General features: G+C 48.5%; 7 protein-coding genes across 7 annotated transcripts; 2 read left to right on the forward strand and 5 right to left on the reverse strand.

Moving 5' to 3' along the window:
* Positions 1–650: 650 nt before the first annotated feature.
* Positions 651–3916, forward strand: VTN77DRAFT_328 (uncharacterized protein; the record flags this gene model as incomplete). The annotated part of the gene is made up of 2 exons (XM_069419210.1): positions 651–1298; positions 1364–3916. The coding sequence occupies 2 exons, from the start codon at positions 651–653 to the stop codon at positions 3914–3916; spliced, it is 3201 nt and encodes a 1066-aa protein (XP_069282690.1).
* A 3224-nt stretch (positions 3917–7140) lies between these two features.
* Positions 7141–8511, reverse strand: VTN77DRAFT_329 (uncharacterized protein; the record flags this gene model as incomplete). The annotated part of the gene is made up of 3 exons (XM_069419221.1): positions 7141–7347; positions 7436–8250; positions 8307–8511. The coding sequence occupies 3 exons, from the start codon at positions 8509–8511 to the stop codon at positions 7141–7143; spliced, it is 1227 nt and encodes a 408-aa protein (XP_069282691.1).
* Positions 8512–9799: 1288 nt separating this feature from the next.
* On the reverse strand, positions 9800–10374 carry VTN77DRAFT_330 (uncharacterized protein; the record flags this gene model as incomplete). The annotated part of the gene is made up of 4 exons (XM_069419233.1): positions 9800–9824; positions 9881–9939; positions 10032–10253; positions 10372–10374. The coding sequence occupies 4 exons, from the start codon at positions 10372–10374 to the stop codon at positions 9800–9802; spliced, it is 309 nt and encodes a 102-aa protein (XP_069282692.1).
* Positions 10375–11072: 698 nt separating this feature from the next.
* On the reverse strand, positions 11073–12246 carry VTN77DRAFT_331 (uncharacterized protein; the record flags this gene model as incomplete). The annotated part of the gene is made up of 3 exons (XM_069419244.1): positions 11073–11910; positions 11971–12020; positions 12079–12246. 3 exons carry the CDS (start codon positions 12244–12246, stop codon positions 11073–11075), a joined length of 1056 nt encoding a protein of 351 aa, XP_069282693.1.
* A 735-nt stretch (positions 12247–12981) lies between these two features.
* VTN77DRAFT_332 (uncharacterized protein) lies at positions 12982–14229 on the forward strand (the record flags this gene model as incomplete). Its single annotated transcript, XM_069419255.1, has 3 exons — positions 12982–13226; positions 13291–13858; positions 13915–14229. The coding sequence occupies 3 exons, from the start codon at positions 12982–12984 to the stop codon at positions 14227–14229; spliced, it is 1128 nt and encodes a 375-aa protein (XP_069282694.1).
* Positions 14230–14840: 611 nt separating this feature from the next.
* VTN77DRAFT_333 (uncharacterized protein) lies at positions 14841–16191 on the reverse strand (the record flags this gene model as incomplete). Its single annotated transcript, XM_069419266.1, has 4 exons — positions 14841–15020; positions 15076–15516; positions 15569–15688; positions 15760–16191. 4 exons carry the CDS (start codon positions 16189–16191, stop codon positions 14841–14843), a joined length of 1173 nt encoding a protein of 390 aa, XP_069282695.1.
* A 1523-nt stretch (positions 16192–17714) lies between these two features.
* On the reverse strand, positions 17715–19517 carry VTN77DRAFT_334 (uncharacterized protein; the record flags this gene model as incomplete). Its single annotated transcript, XM_069419277.1, has 3 exons — positions 17715–18675; positions 18744–19148; positions 19444–19517. The coding sequence occupies 3 exons, from the start codon at positions 19515–19517 to the stop codon at positions 17715–17717; spliced, it is 1440 nt and encodes a 479-aa protein (XP_069282696.1).
* Between the last annotated feature and the right edge of the window lie 126 nt (positions 19518–19643).

A 19643-nucleotide genomic window follows, 5' to 3' on the forward strand; every position in this document is an offset into this window, starting at 1 on the left:
CAGTTATTCGCTTGCTCCAAGTAGCTATGGACAGAAGACAACAAGTACAGGACATCCATGGCCCGTGTCATCTATATTATCGTCATCTGATATTCGCCCAAATGAGAATGCACCTCCTTTCGAAATGCCTACAACATAATCCGGGTGGTCGATAGATATGAATACACCAAATTTCTCCATTGAAACGTGGTTAGCTCGGAGTTATCTATCCATGTTTTAGTGATGAAAAGCCTTGAACGAGTCCGTGGAAAACACTGTATTTTAGTAACTATTTCAATTTAAATAACCTTATATTACTTTCTCTGCTCATTCCTTTTTTGGTGGACAAGAATATGACATTCCAGGCCTACCTTGGGGGTATTTAAAATTATACACTATTAATTATTATATGACAGAGCCTCGTTGCTCAGAGTAGCATCTTCTGGCTGGCTACCTTAGAATCATGAGAACCAAATTAAAGAACATGAGACACGCAAGGTCAAAGAAATATGCGCTGTGGATATTTTGTCCTCTGAATCAAAAGTCTGCTGAATCTGCAGTCTGGTGTTGGTTTCTCTCCGCCGAATCAAGGTTAGTCCCCTGATGATGACAGCTGTCGACCTCAAAGCAAATCCAAATCAGTGATAGAGAAGAAAAGCTTTTGACGAAGAATGGACGACTCACACGAGCAATCTCTCTTAGAGTATGCCAGATTCCACGGCATTGCCACTGATCATCAGGCAGTTGATCCCATTGGTCTTGCTCTTCCATTACTTGAAGACGAAAGCGTTCATCATGACATCTCAGATACCAGAGACGCACCTACTCTGGACTTCTCTGCCTCACGCAATACAATCGAGGGCAAACTGCGAAAAGAAAAGCTCGAAGTGAGAAAAGATGCGGCCATTTTTCTATCGTCTGTTCTGGCAGAGATTTCGTCTGGAGGTGGAATCACCGACGCTGAATGGGACGCGTCTCTTGCAAAATATCACCGCATCAAAGACCTCAAGCTGGAGCCTCCTCTTCTGACAGCAGAATGCGAAAATGAGCTGGCTACTTTCAGCAAACGGCCTCATCTTGATACCATATTGTCGGAGCTCCTCCCATTGGAGAAAGAGCAGACTGAAAACGACGAAGGACTTTCTTTTCCAGATTATTTCTGGGAACTGCCGGACGAAATCTGGGCCGAGGTGAAGTCTGAGAAGCTTGACTGTTCCAAAGGCACCCTCCGATTTCTACAGGAAGCTCGATTGCCTGATGAGAAGACTTTCACTAGGGAGACTACAGAATTGTTCAACACAGCACTGGATATGAGTGAGGTATGAAGGCGTATCATTATCATGATTTCCGTTTGTTACCTCTAGCTGACCATGGATTCAATTAGGAAAATCCTCCAAGGCCAATTTCTCCCCTGTACCTCGAACCAGAAACGCAGTTTACTTCTTCCGGTCGCTTCTCGTCTACTGCTTCTCTTTTACCGCCGTCGAACTTCGAGTTCCATTGTACAGCTTCAAACCAAACCGAGGCAGAAGAACGATCGACAGAAACAATTGACTATTCGATATCCCCATCAAATTTCGAAGAAGGCAACTATACAAGCATTCGTGACGACTTTCTGGAGGAATTTGGAGAACTTCTCAGCATCCATCCTTCTGACAGACCGAGATCACAATCAAGGTGTCAAGATGAGCGAAAGAAAACTTCACGCCCGAATACCCCACATGTCTCGTCTGAAACGTTACTGGAAAATCAGAATGATACACGAGTCCCGGGATTGTCAGAGGAGAATGCTGAAATTGACATCAAGTCTTCTCCAGAAACTGTTCCGTCAAGTGTTGCTGGGATGCACCTCGCTAACGATCCTTCTGAACTTGTATCAGTTGCAATGCAGGCTGTGGAGGTTTTCTCAAAGAGAAAGTCCTTAAGTTTTGTTGAGCAGGAAGCAAGCACGGCCGTACCGTCTCTTTCACCAAAATTTATTATATCTATGTCGACTGAGGGTCACAACTTGCAAGGTCCCAGTTTTGTACGCGATACGCAATCGCATGATCCAACAGATACATTTTTTCTTTCGAGGGTGGATGCAAACCAGGAACCATCTTTGGAGTCTCTCCAGCCAGGCTTGGAAACTGTCGACGCGAACGAAGATAGCGAAAATAACGGTTACGTGGAATCATTTACGGATCCATTTGGGGACGCTACTACCGCTGGCGACTCTCCAGCGTTGTTAGCGGAACCAAAACTACCTGGACATCAATCGGACGGTATTGAAGTTCTTGATCCAGGAACGTCTGTTGAGGAACCAGGTCCTGAGAGACAGGGCCATAGAGAAGAGTCTGTTATCGATGCCCTGGAAACAGATAGGAAAAGTCATCAAGAAAACCAGGGAAAAGACGTCGACACAGAAATAACAGTCGAAGAATCTGAAGAAGGATTTTCAAATTCCCAGAAGATCAGAAGCAGATTCAGCAACATGGGCAAGTGCAATACGATTTTTCCATCTGCTATGTCGACCCTTGGTACTCTATCCACATTTATGGAGACTAGAGGCAGAGAAACAAAGAGAAGGAAGATTGAAAAGAGCCCCTACTTTGATAAGCCGTCCGATACGGCCATGCCGGAGAGTTCTAATATCCACGTACAAGTTCATGAAACCCGCAATGATGAAGAAATGCCAACCGATCCTATTCCTGAGCCTGACTATGACTACTTGACACCACAGATACCCCAAAATGCGCATCAATCCAAGACGCCTCTGCTGCTGATTGTATCTGCTACCCTCCTACAATCCGATCGCCATCTTGTACGGTGGCTTGAAAAACTATCGCCAGCTCCGAAACTCATATTCAGAGACTACACGAGCTTTCCAAATCGTGGTGTCAGATCAAAAGAGGTCATAACCAAAGAAGGAGAAGGAGAAGAAGAGCAAGAAGCGGATATCATCGTCTCACCACAAACGGGCATCATATTGACCACGTCCCAAGAAACGACTCAGGTCTATCTCCCCGGCCACAAGAAGAAAGCTGCATCTACGTCAAAAACAGATATTTTAACTAGTTTCGATTCACCCCTTCGAGAACGAATTGACCGTGTCGCCATGCGCTACGAGCAGATCTACGTCCTCATTCGGTTGCCTGTAGCTGCTACAGGCGTTGACAAGTCAAGGCCGATTGCGACCGATCCCAAGACGCTGTCGTCAATCCGATCGTTGATGGCGTTTTGCGCATCGCTCGGGCAGTTTTCGACCGTCATTCCCCTCTTGGTACCTGCTTCTAAGGCAGAGGTAGTAAACTGGATCTGCTCGATCGCTAGGAAACATGCGCTCAATCAGCAGGGAGGGACATATTCTCCGTCGCGAAGACAAAGATCAGAAGAAGAAGAGTCTTCTGCTGGAGTTTCAATCAATAGCGATAGCGATACCCGTCGCCACCATCACCACCATTCCAGGGAAGACTCTTTCCCGTCCGTCTCCCTCTTCTCCTACCTCGACGAAGAAACTCAATGGGAACTCTTCCTCCGTCGAGCAGGGTTCAATCCCTTCGCTGCGCAGACAGTACTGGGGGTATTGAAGATTTCCTATCAGCAGAGGGATAATACAGGTCGACAAGACCAAAGTCCTGACTGTAACACGTTTCCGGAGATTTCAACCACCACCACAACCACTACCACAGTCACCGCCGTGAATACCGGCATTATCAGCGCTGGAGAATCGACGGCAGGCAGGGTACCAGCACCAACGCCAACACTTACACTTACACCAGCAGCGGCACAAGGCCTCTCACTATTCATCGAACTGCCCCCCTCAGAACGAGAACGTCTATTCAAAGAGATCGTCGGAGAAAGGGTCCTGCACCGTGTGGAAAGGTGCATTGTTCAGGACTGGCAGTTGGACTGGGCGCTGGATCTGGATGTAGATATGAACATGGATGTGGATTAGACTAGGTAGGTAGATTCTCTCTGCGCTCTCGGGGACATCTGGATCTCGTCTGTCTGTCTGGTCTGTCTGGCTGGCTTTATACTGTATGAAATGTTGAGTAATGCAATTAGCTAATTAGAAGGGAAGGATATATTGCCATTAAGCTACGTGTACGTAATACATACACTCTGGAATCCTGAATCCGGCGCTTTCTTTCTTTCTTTCCCCCCCCCCCCTTCAAGGAATAAAGAGGGTGCGCCCTATCGATCTCCAGGNATCTCCAGGCCACGTACAGTACGTAACAATAAGGCAGGCAGGTAAGGTTTTGACGTGCTTTAACTGCTTGACAGCGGCTTCCCAGCTCCCTAATAATTACTTAAATAATCCCTATCACTTCTATCCATCCATATTATTCTGATTCCAAATCTCAATCAATTATTGCGCTGTTTGCTTTCCTTCATTGGACGTATGTACTTTACAACATATATGCATACAATATATATATATTTATGGTCTCTTTCTCTCTCTATGACACTGTGAAATGTCCATTGATTGAGGTTTTTGGATGCTGAACTTCTTGTCACATTTGATTCCTTTCTTTATGTTGGTATACCCGTCGCGCTTGTTTCTACATACAGTAATGTACATACATAGGTAGTTTCCATAGATCCTTTCCCCCCTTTTGCGTCGTCTTTCACACCCTTTTTTGGGATTGTTCTGTTCTGTTCTGTTCTGCTCCCAACAGACCTGTATTTGCTGTCGCAGACACTCGATCGTGATCCCTTTGCGAGAGGTTTGTCTCTCTGGCCCTGGTCGTGGTCCTCCGGGAACAAGAATCTTCATGAAAGTCATCGTATATAATGTATATGTCCGGGTTCGAGACCGTGTCCGCTCTTCGTAGCTACTGTCCATGATTTTGGCGCATACGAGCGATAGATGTGCTTTAAAATGCGTCAGTTGACGTAGATTGTCAATAGAATATCGAGAAAGGCAGGAAGGAGATGATCGATAGGAAGACAATTCCCATGCAAAGTGAGGGTACAGTGCGATTAGCCGTGCGTTTCGTCGCGTGCAAACGCCTCTGACAACGATCGAAAGGCCGTCTCTTTGTTCTGTAGAAGATTCCTTGCATACTTGTTCCGGCCACCGAAGAATTTTTGAAGCGTTGACTTCGGGAGCGACAGAAACATGTTCATTTCGAACACTTCGTTTAGCAGGTCCGATCTATCAGAAATATCCCCAACCGTGTAAAATCCGTTGTCACACATGTTGATGTATGGAATAGTGATTCCACCAGAACCAGTGTTCATTGTTCCATGCATACCCACTGATATTCTTACCGTTGACCCTTTTCCTGCAGTGACCTTGCGGATTGTTGCAGGTGATAAGCTCCAAAGTCAAATGGTGTTCATGGAGCGATACCATCTGCCCTTTGAAGCGATGAAGTACATGTAGGGTGGACTGTCATTGTCGTTGCGTTGAAAACACTCAATATGCTGTTTGATCTGGCCTACATAGGGACTCCAGTGGTTTTTGTTCCGGTCATGCTTGATGTAGCCAAGGTACATATCCACTATGATCAGCCCGATTTGAAGGATCCTGAGAGTGAGACTCTCTGTATGCAGTCTGGGCTTTCCCTGCCATGGTGAGGATATCACCAGAGAACCGAACCCACGAAATTCGCCGGCTGTTTTAAAACTGTATGCGCTTCAATTGAGATACAGTCTTGAGTATAACGTAAACCCAAGCGTTGCAAAGACTACTCCATATCCTGATGCTGTTTGTTGTCGTAGGCAAGTATATATTTCCGAATCACATTGCCTGTCTGGGTTGAGTCACACCGGTTCGGACTCGTCTTTGTTGCTTGATGTCACCGTGAGACTTCTCAGTAATCCAACATATTATCGTTCGCGTCTCTGAGTTGGTTGTGAGCTTTCCTTTCCCGCCTGTGTAGATTCAGAGAATTGGCGTTGAAGATAGTCGTCTCGCTTTTCTTCTTCGTGGATTATCTAGCCGCTTGCTTGCGCTTGCTTGCTTGCTTGCAACTAGTTGGGTTGCGGATAAGCTGGTCACTGGTGCCTTTGTTCAGGCCACGCCGAATTCCTTCTGGACTGTACTGCTTTTGTAAAGACATCTGTCTTCCTCGGTCGCTATTTCACAGTTCCTCGTCCGGCTCGCGCACCGTATTGTCATGCTCTTCTGTGGATTGCCCCTTTCCGTCATTTGAGATGCCTCTTCTTCTTCGATGACGACGAGACAAGCGCCATTTTATCAAAGTGCTGGAGTGGAGAGTCTTCGTAGCGGCAGTGAGCCGACGCCGTGCACAAAAATGACGCTTTTTGCACGTGAGAGGTCTGGCACAAGAGCGAGGATGAAGCCTATGAGAAGATGAAGGCTGGTGATGAATTTATATAAAGCCTGAGATAGCTCAGTGCAAGGTAAACGATGTAAAGTGTTGGAGTCTATCCAGGAAGTGGAGGAAGGAGAGATATGCATATATAAAATTCTTTGTTTCTATCCATCTATCCAAGCAAGTGTGGGTAGGCAGGCAGGTGGGGAGATAAGGGCTATTTATCTCTGACAGACTGACGGACTGGCTAAACAAAAAATCGGGTAGTGAATGAAACAGATCAACTACGTAGGTATATTCCGGACAAAGATTTACGCTGGGAGTAGGGGAAACGGAACAGTGAATTTCAGAACGTAAATTTCAGCGGCGGATTCCGTGCATTCAGATATGAAGAAGGTGAAGGAAGAGAAGAAAGGATGCGAGATCCACTGAGAGATTCACCGTTAGCTAGGAAGCTGCCAGATATATTGACAATGCGGCTAGTTCTCAGATGAAGCAAGGAGACCTAAGAAGGGGAAGAAAGTCACAATAATTAGGTGTGATTCTTTGTTGTCATTTTTTTATAGCATTCATTATTGTCCAAAAATGTTTTACATGTCGTTTCTCATCAGACAAGATAGATAAAGATGCAATGCTTATCTGGAGTTTGGGTTTTTTGTTCATTGATCATTGGTTTTGACTCAAGCTCGTAGAAGCAAGCCCTTCAAGCATGAATTTTGTTTGTCTGCTACAGTTTCTAAAGCTCCAAGATATCTATCGATCGTTATCCATTCAATCATTCAGTCGTTCATTCATTTCGTCGCAAACTGAGGGTCCATCATCAACTTCATAAGCACCCGTATGTATGTACAGCACAATAAACTGATTCGAAGTCCTGAAATCCCGAGAATGAGATTCAGTTGAAAATCTCCAACGACCCCGTCAACGACGGCCATGGCGGAGTAATGTCCTGTCCCTGGTGAGGAGGCCCAGTCCAGTTCCCGTTCTGGCAACCGTTGGAAATCTCCCGGCATTTGGCCTGCCAGATCGGACAGAGGTTGTACCCCGTCGGTTGGGTCTTGTTCCAGCAGTCGTCGGATTGGGCCCAGCAGTTGTTGGAGGACTGTACGTAAACATGAGTTGTCAGCTTGGTCAAGTTTCCACCCTACTGTTTTCTTTGGTGCAATGTCATGAAAGGGAGAGTGACTTACTGCCCAGCAGCTGTTTTGGTCAGTGTACGAAGGGACCTCGAATCCGCACCAGTTGCCATTGACGAAGATACACCCTTCTGGCTTGAGTCCCTCGGTTTGGACGAGAGGAGCTGCTCGTTTCTCAATCTCCTCTGCAATAACAACGGCACATTCGCCGACGTTTTGCTGTGAACTCGGGACACTGGCAGTTGGTAATGGAGTTACCGTAGTAGTAGCACTAGAAGAAACAGCAGAAGCTGTAGAGGTACCCGCTGCGGGAGCTGTTCCAGCTTTGTAGACAGTCGGACCAAACGTCGGATATGGCAGGGACAAGGGCTTCTCCCAGATATTGTAGGTCAACCCCGGCATGGACAGGTTGTAGGTGCCTTCACCGATGCGAACAGTCGACGGCTTTGCCGTTCCATTCGACTCGATGAAGAGCTGCACACAGCCCACAAAGAACTGTGGGTCGGGCGGATTCGCGCTCGCGGCATGAAGAGCCAGAAGCTCGGTTCGAGCGAGATAGTATCCTCCCTCGATGTCCTCCGGGACTTGAACGGAGATGTGCCCGTTGTTCTCTATCATCTTCGTCGTCCCCCATTTGTCTGATGTCTCGTCATAGACGGATTCCCAGATCTTGAACCATCCGTCTCCCGCGGCATTGTTGCTGGCAGTGGCAGAATCGACCTTCTTCAGGTACACCGCGGCAGGACCCTTGTGTGATGGATCAAGAGGTGGAGAGCTCACGTTTTCAGGGTGTTCACGGAACTCGAATGTCAAGATTGAAGAGGACTTGGCTGGACAGACTCTTGCGGCGCCGATTTCTCCTTCCATTCCTTTTCATTATCAGTTCTGATGACTTAAGAAGGCAGAGTATGATTTCCGTCCTTACCACAAGCAATATCCTTGCTGCTGACGGGACTGACGAAGAAATTGGACGTAGAACCATTGTTGTTCATGCGAATGCAGACACCATCGCCCTGGTTGACGCCATCGACAAACAGAGTTGTCATGACAGTGTGGGCCTGTGATGTTGCCAGAAGACTCAGTATACAAACAGCCAGCGCAGCTGACCATGATGAAGTAAACCCAAACATCTTGCTTGTAGAAGGATGCAATCAACTAAACCCAGGATGAACGAAGGAAAATAAGACGAGAAAAGAGTGGCAGATAGCTAGGATGAAGGAAGATTCCCAATGCAAAGAGAAGTAAACACGCGTAACAACAGGACGAAGAACTAAAGAAGGAGTTGACCAAGAAGGCCATGAAATTAAAGAACAACAGAAAGAGTGTATAGGATCTATAAACAATAACAATGAAGAATCGAACAAGAGCATTGTCCTGAAGGCAACAAACAGTGAATGAGACAGAAAGACCCAGCCAAAGGTAACAATAAATAGTATTCATTTTAGGCACCTATTCAATTGTTCCCAGCACATATAATAGAATGCCAAGAAGTCATTGTGCCTTTGTTTAATACTACCTGTAGGGAAGTCAATCAAGCAGGGTCATGGAAACTACCTGTCAGATACTGTAGCGCTGTGTACGATAGACTATACGAGCAGAACGCAGCAAATAACTAGTAGAACCCGTCAGCATTTTAAGCTCTTGAAGCTCCACGCAAAGAGACTCAGTTTCAAATTTCAGGTTTCAAGCTGATCCAAGTTTATCGAAGCGATGGACATTCTTTCATCCTTGCAGATTATGCTATTACAGGCATGTCTGCACACCTTATTAAATTCGGTTTCATTCGCTGCGACTATCTGCATTTTGGCGCCGAGCAGCGGGAAAGCTGCGGCGGCCTGAAACTTGATAGGTGAGCGCATCGTTACTTGATTTTCTTGGCAGATCAGATCAGATCAGATTCATGATCGTAGTCACCCTATCGTCATGGCAGGGTCTGTAGCGGAACAACCGCCAGGGTCGAGCAGTTGAAACGACGACAAGCCAATCAATCCATGGGAAGTTCACGTGATCCAGTGTAGAGAGGAGATTCATAAGCCTGGGATTGCTCTCAGCTAGCCCAGACCGAGCGCTAAATGCGCATCAATCTTCTGAATAAATAGAAATACATCATGGATAAATGAATATGCAAGATCGCTTTGAAAATGACGACAGAGGAAAGACGTGAGGGCATGAGAAATTGTGTCCAAGAAGGTAAATGTTCGTTCCCCGCACAGACCAAGAACTTGATCTCAAATCTTTAGCAAAAGATTCCCGGCGAACTCCTTTATTTTGAATTTAGCTTTTTCCACCTCCTTTCTATGATTGCATGACGACGACGTTCGTGATATTACATGATATAGTACATTGCGACAGTCCGGTCAACAGTTCCGGACAAATGGAAGGCGCAAGGTAGGCGTTAAAGGCGAAGGAAGATATCGTTTACTCGTTGATCTTGGCAAGGATCCTATTGAAAGCAGTCAGAACAGATGTTCAAACCACCAGACCGTTGGCTTGACGTACTCAGAGTCTCTGAACAGGGCGTACTCCTCCTCGCCAACCTTGACGGGGCTGCCACCGAACTGCAGAAAATCGAACAATCAGTATCATCCCCCAGAAAAGTTATACTTCCCAGCGTAATTCGACTTCACAAACTCGAAGACAGGCGACTCACCTGAGGAATCAAGACCTTGTCACCAGGCTGCACGCTCATGGGGATCTTGTTGCCGTTTTTGTCCAAAGCACCAGGTCCAACAGCGAGGACCTTGGCCTGGTTGATGTCCTTCACACTGCTCTCAGGCAGGTAGATACCGGAGGAGGTCTTGGTCTCCGGCTTAATGCGCTGGACCAGGACGCGGTCCAGGAGGGGAGCAAGGTTCTTGATGTTGCGGAGGGCCTGGATGAACACGACCTCGTTAGATGGAGCTCCCAACGGAAGGAAATAAAGTAAATCGAGCGATGTTGTCATGCGGCAACAATTGCCGTCCGAACCAGGCGGAGATGAGCTGACATACCATTGCGATGACGGAGGATCTGGGATGAGCTGCAGGAGCTGCAGGGAAGAACGTCGGGCACGAGGAAGATACGGCGAGGAAGTTTAATGCAGAGGATCGTCTGAAGGTGCGAGGAAAGCTGAAGCAAAGAAACAAGCCGTCAGGAATAAGATCTGGACTGCTATGTTTTCCGGGAGGCGAGAAATTTCCAGAATGCCAAGACCGCCATGTCCGATGATCACGGGAGGAAAAGCCGAGGGCAATCCGAACGGGTTAGATCAAAACACATGAAATTATAGAAAACGTGAAGCTGTTGATTGATAAGTGATGTTTTCTGATTCAAATGGGTTTACTTTGTTAATAGTCTATGATTTCAACTCATGATTATTTACTACCTCATCAAATTTAAGATTTAGTTCCCTTTGAAGTGAATGTTTCCCACATCTATACTCTGTACAAAACCGACAATTGCGACCTTCGCAGCCTGTCTCGTCTAATTCTTGTGATTTTCATTCATCTGGGTGTCATTACAAGCATTAAGTCATGCTAGCTCGTGAGGAATCCTAGTTGGCTAGATCTATGCGGGATCAAACGCTCTCGTGTCCAGATTCCATTTGCAATATTGCACTAACGCCTGCATCCATGTATACCCAAGCCCGCCGAAAGCCGCCTTTCTGAAACTCAACTGGAAGAGAATCAATGTTACATTTGTTTGCCATTAATTACCATCGTCTCCCTCCTCCGCCCCGGCCTCGACCAGCGCCGAACCCTCCTTGTTGATTGTAACCGCTAAAGCCCATCTGTTGCTGATTACCCCCCTGTCCTCCAAACCCCTGGCCTTGCGGCTGTCCGGAGAAACCAGGTTGGCCTTGCTGTCCACCGCCAGCGCCAGGCTGACCGCCTCCCATCATGGCCTGAGCATGCTGCATGAATGACATGGGATCCATTGATGAGGGATCTAATCCCTGGGCCATCATACTCGCCAGCATTCCCTGCATCATCTCAGGAGACATGTCCGGCATGCCTGGCAGCCCTGGAAGACCTCCAGGCGCAGGCGCCGGGCCGGGCCCTGACGTAGGAGCTCCAGGCGGAGCACCAGGAAGGCCCGGAAGACCGCCCATGCTCAAGAAAGCTTGCATATCCTCCAACTGCTTCTTTTGGTCGGCCACCTCTTTTCGTAGCTCCTGCTGCTTCAGACAATAGCTTGCCCACGTAAATTCATCAAACCCGTAGTTGAAATAATCTGATATGTCTGAACCGGGCCGTCTCCACGGCTTGTCATCCTCCGTCGGAAAATCGTTGTCGAGATCGGTGGACAATAACGGCTTTCCCGTGACGGGGTGAACAGGGTTCGCATTGACATCTATTGTCGACGTATGTACCGGGGGATAAGCAGATCCTGGCTTCGATGGCGCGGCAGGTTTTGCCGGTGCAACAGAGGGAGAAGTGCCTTCGACTTTGGTAGGAACCGAGGGCGTCGAGGGCTTTGCAGCAGCTGCCGAATCTACAGAAGCGGACCGCTGAGGCTCGTTGCGTAGGGTGACATGGCGAGGATGTGATCTTGTCTGTAGTCAGGTCTTTGTCCCTCATACAGCCCACTCAAGGAAATAATTCACTTACACCTCTGGCGTAGCGTCTGCAGGAGCTTCAGTGATAATGTTGAAGTCGTCCTATAGCCAATTGAGTGATGTGATCGAGCACAAGACGTGGGGAGAACTCCGAACGAACCTCGTCATCCTCGACCTCTTCTTCCTCATACTCCTCCCCCTCGGCTGGGTTCACAGCGGGCGCGCCTTGCTGTGCGTCGCCGTTCTGCGCCTGATTCTGGGGCAGCGTGTCAGCGGGATCGTAGAGATCATCATCTTCTTCCTCCATCTTCAATGAACCCGGCGGCATTCAATTGAGAAAGCAGCGGGGTCGGATGTAGTGTTCCCTAGCTTGGCCACGGAGCTTGAGCTTTGAAGAACTGCGGAGTTTAGCGCCAGTCACTAGCGCGGAAATTACAGTATTAACAAGAGGCAGCCGTGAATGCATCGACTGGCCAGTGATATCTGCCATCAAAGCCTGTAAAGGCCACTTTCTTTATTTTCACATATTTCTATTTGTTTTAAGTCGTTTTTAACAGGATACCCATCTTTGTCATGCTAGTCTTAGTCTGCTCATTCAGCGACCCTTGCTTTGACTACAATCACTCAATGCAGCTGGAAAGGCAAGAGCAATAGTTAGGCACCTTCTGATGACAACGATGAAATTGTTGTGACAGTAGTAAAATAAGTAAAGAGACATAGAGGGGGGAAAGTAATTTCCTTTGCAGTTGTGCAAGCTCTTATCTGAAATTTGGTTACTGCAGACACGGAGTAATGAACCGTAGAAAGAGCCAACTCTCACATTAAAACATTCCAAAATGGACATATCTCAACAGTAACTGTCTCAAATGGATTCATATAGTAATTTTTATCCAGCTAATTGTATTTGTTGTCTCTGTAGAAGGCCGTTGCTATCAATCAACACATCAGAGCTGTCACGTGCGTGCGGACATTAGCGTCATTTTCGAGGTTGGAGATACGATTGACGCATCAAGTCCGACTTTCTTTATAGAATCAACACCCAGAAGGCATCTCTCTCGAAGCCATGCCTTCTCCACCGGAGCAGCAGGGTCGCACGTCGACTCCGCGATCTTTCACCAACCAAACCGCCTCCGCAGAGGATCTGCTGAAATCGCAAACCGTCGGTCTGGTCAACCTTTCCGAATTTCGCAAACGGCGGGCAGAGGTCCTAGAGCAGAAGGAGCGCGAGGCGCATGACAAGTCTCTGGGAAAATTCACAACTGGTAATTCAAGAAGCGCGACACCTTCAACGGGCGATGTGACTGACGGGTGCGTCCAAGGTCTCTATCCATAAACGCCAGTCAAGCTTCTGCTAATAATGGACGAAGTACAGTGCGCAGACGCCCGGGAGCAATTCCTCTGAGAAACCGCCGAAGAAGAAGAAGAAGCCCCTTGCTAAGAGCAAGCTCTCGTTTGGAAATGAGGAGGACAACGATACCGGCGAGGATTCCGCTGCAACGACCGGCGAAGGCCGGGAATCGCGTTCTCTGTCGAAGACGCCTGGTGATGCTAGCCCGAAGCCCCCGGTGCGGAAGATAACCGCCAATCCGAATGCTCCTCCTCCTCCAAAAGCCATCACGAAAGCCTCCCTCGAAGCTGAAGCGCAAGCACGAGATGCTCTCCGCAAAGAGTTTCTGGCAATGCAGGAGGCCATCAAGGCAACGGAAATATTAATCCCCTTTGTCTTCTACGACGGCACCAATATCCCTGCAGGAACCGTGAAGGTCAAAAAGGGCGACCCTGTCTGGCTGTTCCTGGATCGATGTCGAAAGGTTGGTGCTGAGCTCGGGGTTGGCGGCGCTCAAACCGGCGGCCGGGTGAGAAAAGATAATCGCCGGGAATGGGCCAGAGTCAGTGTGGATGACCTGATGCTGGTTCGAGGAGAGATAATTGTACCACACGTGAGTTCCTTCTTTCATCCATCCTCGATGCTAGATGCTAAACAATCCTATCACAGCATTACGAGTTTTACTATTTCATCGCCAACAAGGTACCCAGTTTCTCCAAATCCGGCGGCTTGCTATTCGACTATTCCAACAAACCGCCTCCGAAAAAAGAGGACGATCCCCTTTCCCAACCAAGCGATAAAGACCTCGAAGGCGCCGATGCGGATCCAACGCTGACGAAAGTGGTGGATCGGCGGTGGTACGAGCGAAACAAACACATTTTCCCGGCCAGCCTATGGCGCGAATACGAACCAGGAGAGGAGTTTATACAGAAAATGAAGGGGACCAGACGGGATGCTCAGGGCAATGTGTTTTTCTTTGGATGAGTCATGCTTGCATGGACTTTCACAGGCGTTGGACGAGACATAATAATTATTATAAGTTCAAATGGTGGCGTTATTTTGGGGATAGCATGGACTTTATTTATTGTTTGTTTGTGCACTGGTAAATATCCAAATAGATGGCTAGAATCCGTCTGAATGTACGGTTCTGAACTAAACCAACTAAGCCAACTATTATTTATTTTAACCTGTCCTGCGAAATCCTGCTGATTAATCCTGCCAGCTGGGTGAATATCGACTCGACTCGACTCGACTCTTCTCTTGCTATCGTTTAGCTTTTGATACTCGCTTGAGTCTGGATCGTGGAAAGAAACAAATTTGATTTTTTTGGGTATGAGATTACGCTTTTCTTTTGGTATCTTTAAGGGGCGTTTATTGGATACATTCAAGTACACTCACCATGATTCATTGCGTCGAAGGCTATAAGAAACAAAGCGCCAACAAAAAAAAAGACCCTGAAGTTCCTTCTTTACAGCAGTCATAGTCCCGTCATCCCAAGTACGCACTTCGTCATGTAAATAGAAACAAGCTATCGTGAGCAATTGAAGAGCCAGAAGACCAGCTTCCAGACTTCCAGAGTTCTAGCTTGATCCAGTTCAGTCATTGTAATTCGACTGCCGCGCCCCATCCTTGTTCACCTTTGGCAGATTGTACCGAGCGGCGAACTCCTCCTCCTGCGATTTCCCGGCAGGATCCAAGTAAGGACGTTCAGCCTGTGGCGCAACGCGCACTGCATGACGACGATGGGGTGCAAAGCCGTAGGAAGCGGTGTGGATCTATTCGACAGGGATTAGCGAAGCGATCTTGGGGAGCAGAACACTGCTGACTTACCGTCGAGCGGTTATCCCAGAACGCAACGTCGTTCTTGCCCCATTGGAAACGGACGTGCATCTCCTGCATGGTCGTGACGACTTCGGTAAGGTACCTGATGATGGCATCACTTTCCGTCTTGGGGACGCCGACGATCTTGGTGACGAATCCAGGGTTGAAGAACAGCGCGTTCCAGCCCGTGACAGGGTTGGTGCGGATAAGAGGGTGTTCTGTCGTCACGGGCTCGCGTCGAACAGGCCGACCAGCCGCCCGCGAGTCGTTTGCTTGCATTTCTGCCGAGTGCAGGGCTGTCAGGCCCTTGAGGTACGTCTGCATATGAGATGACAGTGCGTCGTACGCGGCGTATTGCGAGGACCAGAGTGTATCACCGCCGCCACCGCGAGTAGGTCCGGTGAGAAGCTTCAGAGAGGTGTATGAGGGAGGTTGCACTTCGTAGGTCACCTGTGGCCCCAAGTTAGTTACTGCCTTCCATCCAGGATTAAGAGCTCCATACATCAGAATGCCACAAGAAACTTGGCGCATACAGGGCACGCTGGTCAACAGAGTTATCCCCGGTGTAAACCACATGGACGTCTTCTAAACCCGGCTTCCGTGGAACAGCAGTAGTCGCATGCTAACAAATAGAAGTTAGTACATACATTCATAGACTAAATCAAGATAAAACTCGGGTACTCTCGAGCATACCTTGTGCAGCGTTCCAAAGTACCGCCCCAGGTCACGCTGAGCTTCAATGTCGAAGTCATCCTGGGCCCGGAAGAAGACCACCCCGCGAACAGCAATCAGACGAGCCAGATCATTCTTCTGTGCATCCGTCAACTTGGCCAGGTTGACTCCATGAATCTCGGTCCCAATCTTGGGCGTGTAGTCAAACACATCCGTGGCATCGCTGAGAAGGTTGGTAAAGTTGGGGTCGCCGAGCAGACCCTTGTCCTCGTAAGGAACGGGGCCTAATGGTTCCCAGTGGAGGTCTGGGAATGACGGTAGAAGGTCCTCGTGGGCGTAATTCTCGTGGTTCTCGACATCCGTCCGCCCTGGTTCATAGTTGAATTTGTTTGGGGCGTCCGCTGCTTTGGCTGGCGTAGCAGTACCGACGGGTTCCTCGAGTGATGGTGCCATGGTCCTGGTATACTGTATCCGTACTCGAGCTTAATCGCAGGACGTGACTCTCCAAATAAGAATTGAAGCAAGCGCCTTGGATAAGTAGCAGTCAGAGGTAGTTGCAGTAAGCTCAAAAGACGAGGGACTTCTATCTTTTATGAAGAACCCACATCGTTGGGACTTGAACCGCTTGACAGAGATGACACAGGCTGTTGCCATTACTAAGGCATCCTTCTGGACACATGCCTATCGTGACTCGGGACCAGAATGGCGCGATCGATAGCGAGTATGACAGCAGGGAAGAGTCTTGTCATCATCTTGTCTGGGAGCACAGAAACGGCTGTTCCCGACGAGTACGGGGCTGAGTGATCCGACAACCTTCCCAAATTTGATGCCATGCTGGTGTGTCAGAAAGGAGTTGCGCTGCAGCATTACGCCATCAGTCTTACAGTCGAATGACGACTGACGACGCGAGGACGCAAGCAAGCTGACTGTTCCCCTGTCCATCAGGATTCCCATACAGTGTCCAACAGCGATGGATTCTTTTACTAACCAATCATCAGCAGTATCGCGGCTTTCCAGAAAGGCGGGTTCATCGGGTCCGGAGACGCAAGCGCCGATAACGCAAGACCGGGGGATTCTTGCGCGTTTCTTTTCTTCTTCGCTATCCTATCCTATCACCTTTCGTAGCGCTTTCTGCACTCCACGGGAGTTCCCCACAAGTCAATTATCAATATTATCGAGATCATCAGATCGCTGCTCGCTGCTCCCTCGGGCCAGAAAGTCGGTCTGCACAGATGCAACATACCTACAGCGATCATTCAGATGGGAATTTCTCGCTATTGGTCCACAAAAGCACCAGATTGAGTCGTTCCTCCTGATAACTGCGTTGTTGTAACATGTACGGAGTACAGTAACTCTGTGAAGCAGTTGATCAGGTCAGGTTGATATGAAGGAGAACAGCGGGATTCCTAATCGAAGCCGTCCAATGACTTCACTACACCTTATCCTTTTTCTGATGCCAATTGCTAAGTCCTGCGGAATGATGCAGACGGTGTGGATGGAATGCTGGTACAAGTTGAACCCGACAGCTGATACCACACCACATAACTACCGCCTCTCTTTACATCACAGTGTTACTCTAATTTAACAGAGTGGGAAATGATCAGAAAATATCAACTCCCAAACTGCATGCTGTGCTAGAAGATGAACCACAGCATGGACTACAGATGATGCGGATGACGTCGGGACGCGTGTACTGAGCATAATTAGTGCATGCATTACATTTAACCTGTCATAAACGCTCTAGTGCGTTTCAAAGCCTGCCATTACGTACGACGCCTATGCAAATTCGATCAGAAAAATGGCCAGACTGGGTTCTCTGACACGCAAAAAGAAATCATTTCCACATCCGAGACGCCGGAAACCAGGAACGCAGTTACCGAGAATAATACTGCCCTGCAGAGAAAAGTCGTAGTGTACAAACAAACATGATATCTTTAAATCGCTTTGACCCTCCCATTCATTGTCATATGTCGTATCTAGCCGAGTCTACCAAGACCCAGGGTTGGAGGCCCCAAGACCAGCTCCTGCACCTCTTCCTTGACTCCGCCCAGCCTGCTGGCAACACCAAAAATGCCTGCCTCCACGTCCCCGAGAACAGCGGCAAGGTCGTTGAGCTGCGACTTGGTCGCTCCAGCGTTACCCGCAGCGCCGTCCCGGTTCCGCGAGGCGACAAATTCGTTGATCTGCCTGCTCAGAGTGGCCTCGACACCGTGGAGGTGATCTTCGATCTCTTTGAGATTCCGCTTATAGGCGTCGAGCACGGATCGCATTTCGTCCGCCCGGTGCGAAAAGTACTCAACAAGATTGACGGGAACACCGTTCACGGACGTCGCCGTAGAAGGGTCTGCCTCCACATCATCCGGGAGAGCGAGGGTGCTCTTCCTGTTTCTGATCGATGATCGCAGTGATTGTCGTTCAGAAAGTTGTTGCTCTGGCACAGACCACCATCCTCCACTCGTAGACTGAAACTGAAGCGGCAGCTTCAGATTATCGATTGCGCGAAAAGCAACCTGCGCCTCTGCAGCATCACGCGACACCAATTTCCGCACATGATCAATATCCCGGGCATCGTTTTCTAGTGCATGCTGCATCGTATCGAGCTTGCCTTGCACGAATTCAACGTCATTGGGAATGGTGGCTCCCTGGTTGGCAATCGTGGGCAGAAGATCCGAAACTTCATTGCACATCTGGATTTGATTAAGGATAAAGGTATCGATGGCCTCAATTTGCTTCTTCAACTCGTCCGAACAGCTTTCGAATTTGGTCGTGGGGAGCAAGTTGCTGACATCGACTTTGACACCGGGGACGACGGTTCCAGCTGCCGCTGTAGATTGCTGTGGCTGTTGCTGTGTACCGGTATTTTGATTCCCAAAGAGAGACAAGGTGGGTTTTTGTTGTTGTTGTTGCTGCTGCTGCTGTTGATTTTGATTTCCACCACTTCCAAGGAAATGATAGTCAGTAAAGTTCCGTAGAGTGGAATAAGACACTGCCTTTCAAATACTTACAAGAGGCTGCTTCCGGTGGTCGAGCTCCCAAGGCCACCAAAGAGAGATTTCGATTGATTCTGTGTCGTCGAAGTTCCTAGGTTTCCAAACAAACTCCCCCCACTTTGTTGCTGCGTCGTAGTGCCGGAAGTAGTTCCCCCCAGGCCAGAAAATAAACCTCCAGACTGTGGCTGCGATGTTGTCGTCGTCGTACTAGTCTGTTGCGCACCGCTCGTGGTGTTTGAACCCAGCCCCGAGAACAGTCCACCTTGTTGAGTGCTTCCCGTGGTGCTGCCAAACAACCCTCCACTAGGTTTGGACTGGCTTGTTGAGCTACCCAGGTTTCCGAAAAGACCCCCTGTAGTTCCTGTCGTGCTCGTGGTCGTCGGTTGACTCGTAGAAGTGGTTTGAGTATTGGAACTGCCACTGTCCGATTCAAGGCATTTCAACATTGCCTCAAAGTCAGCCACATTGTCATCCTCTTCATTGACCTCCTTTTCCTTCGTGCTCTTTCTTTTCCTTAACCCCATGATTCTGAATGCGACTCGAATGCTTGAACAATTTGGAGAGAAAGCAGAGCTGTCCGGTCTGCAAGACAGAAAAGGGGGACATTTTGGTGGCAGACATGAAAACCAGAACATAGTAAATACAGAAGGGGAAAACAAAGAAATTGCAACCATAATAGAAGAGGCTGGGGGGAGAGAAGGAGACAGTCACTCACAACAGTGAATTTGCGGCGGAGGTGTTGATTGTCAGACCCCCAGACGCGGGGGCAGACGTTTTTGCTGAGAACATGATGGAGGGTAGCGAGTGAGATATACCGAGCCCTCAGCCTAAAAAAGAGCTGATGATTGGTCCAGCCCCCCTTGTGTTGCTGGAGGATGTTTTCCAATATAACAACAACCGAGTTGATCTTGATGT

Source organism: Rasamsonia byssochlamydoides (genome assembly GCF_041956645.1).
Source record: "Rasamsonia byssochlamydoides strain NRRL 3658 unplaced genomic scaffold VTN77scaffold_1, whole genome shotgun sequence".
Classification (NCBI taxonomy): domain Eukaryota; kingdom Fungi; phylum Ascomycota; class Eurotiomycetes; order Eurotiales; family Trichocomaceae; genus Rasamsonia; species Rasamsonia byssochlamydoides.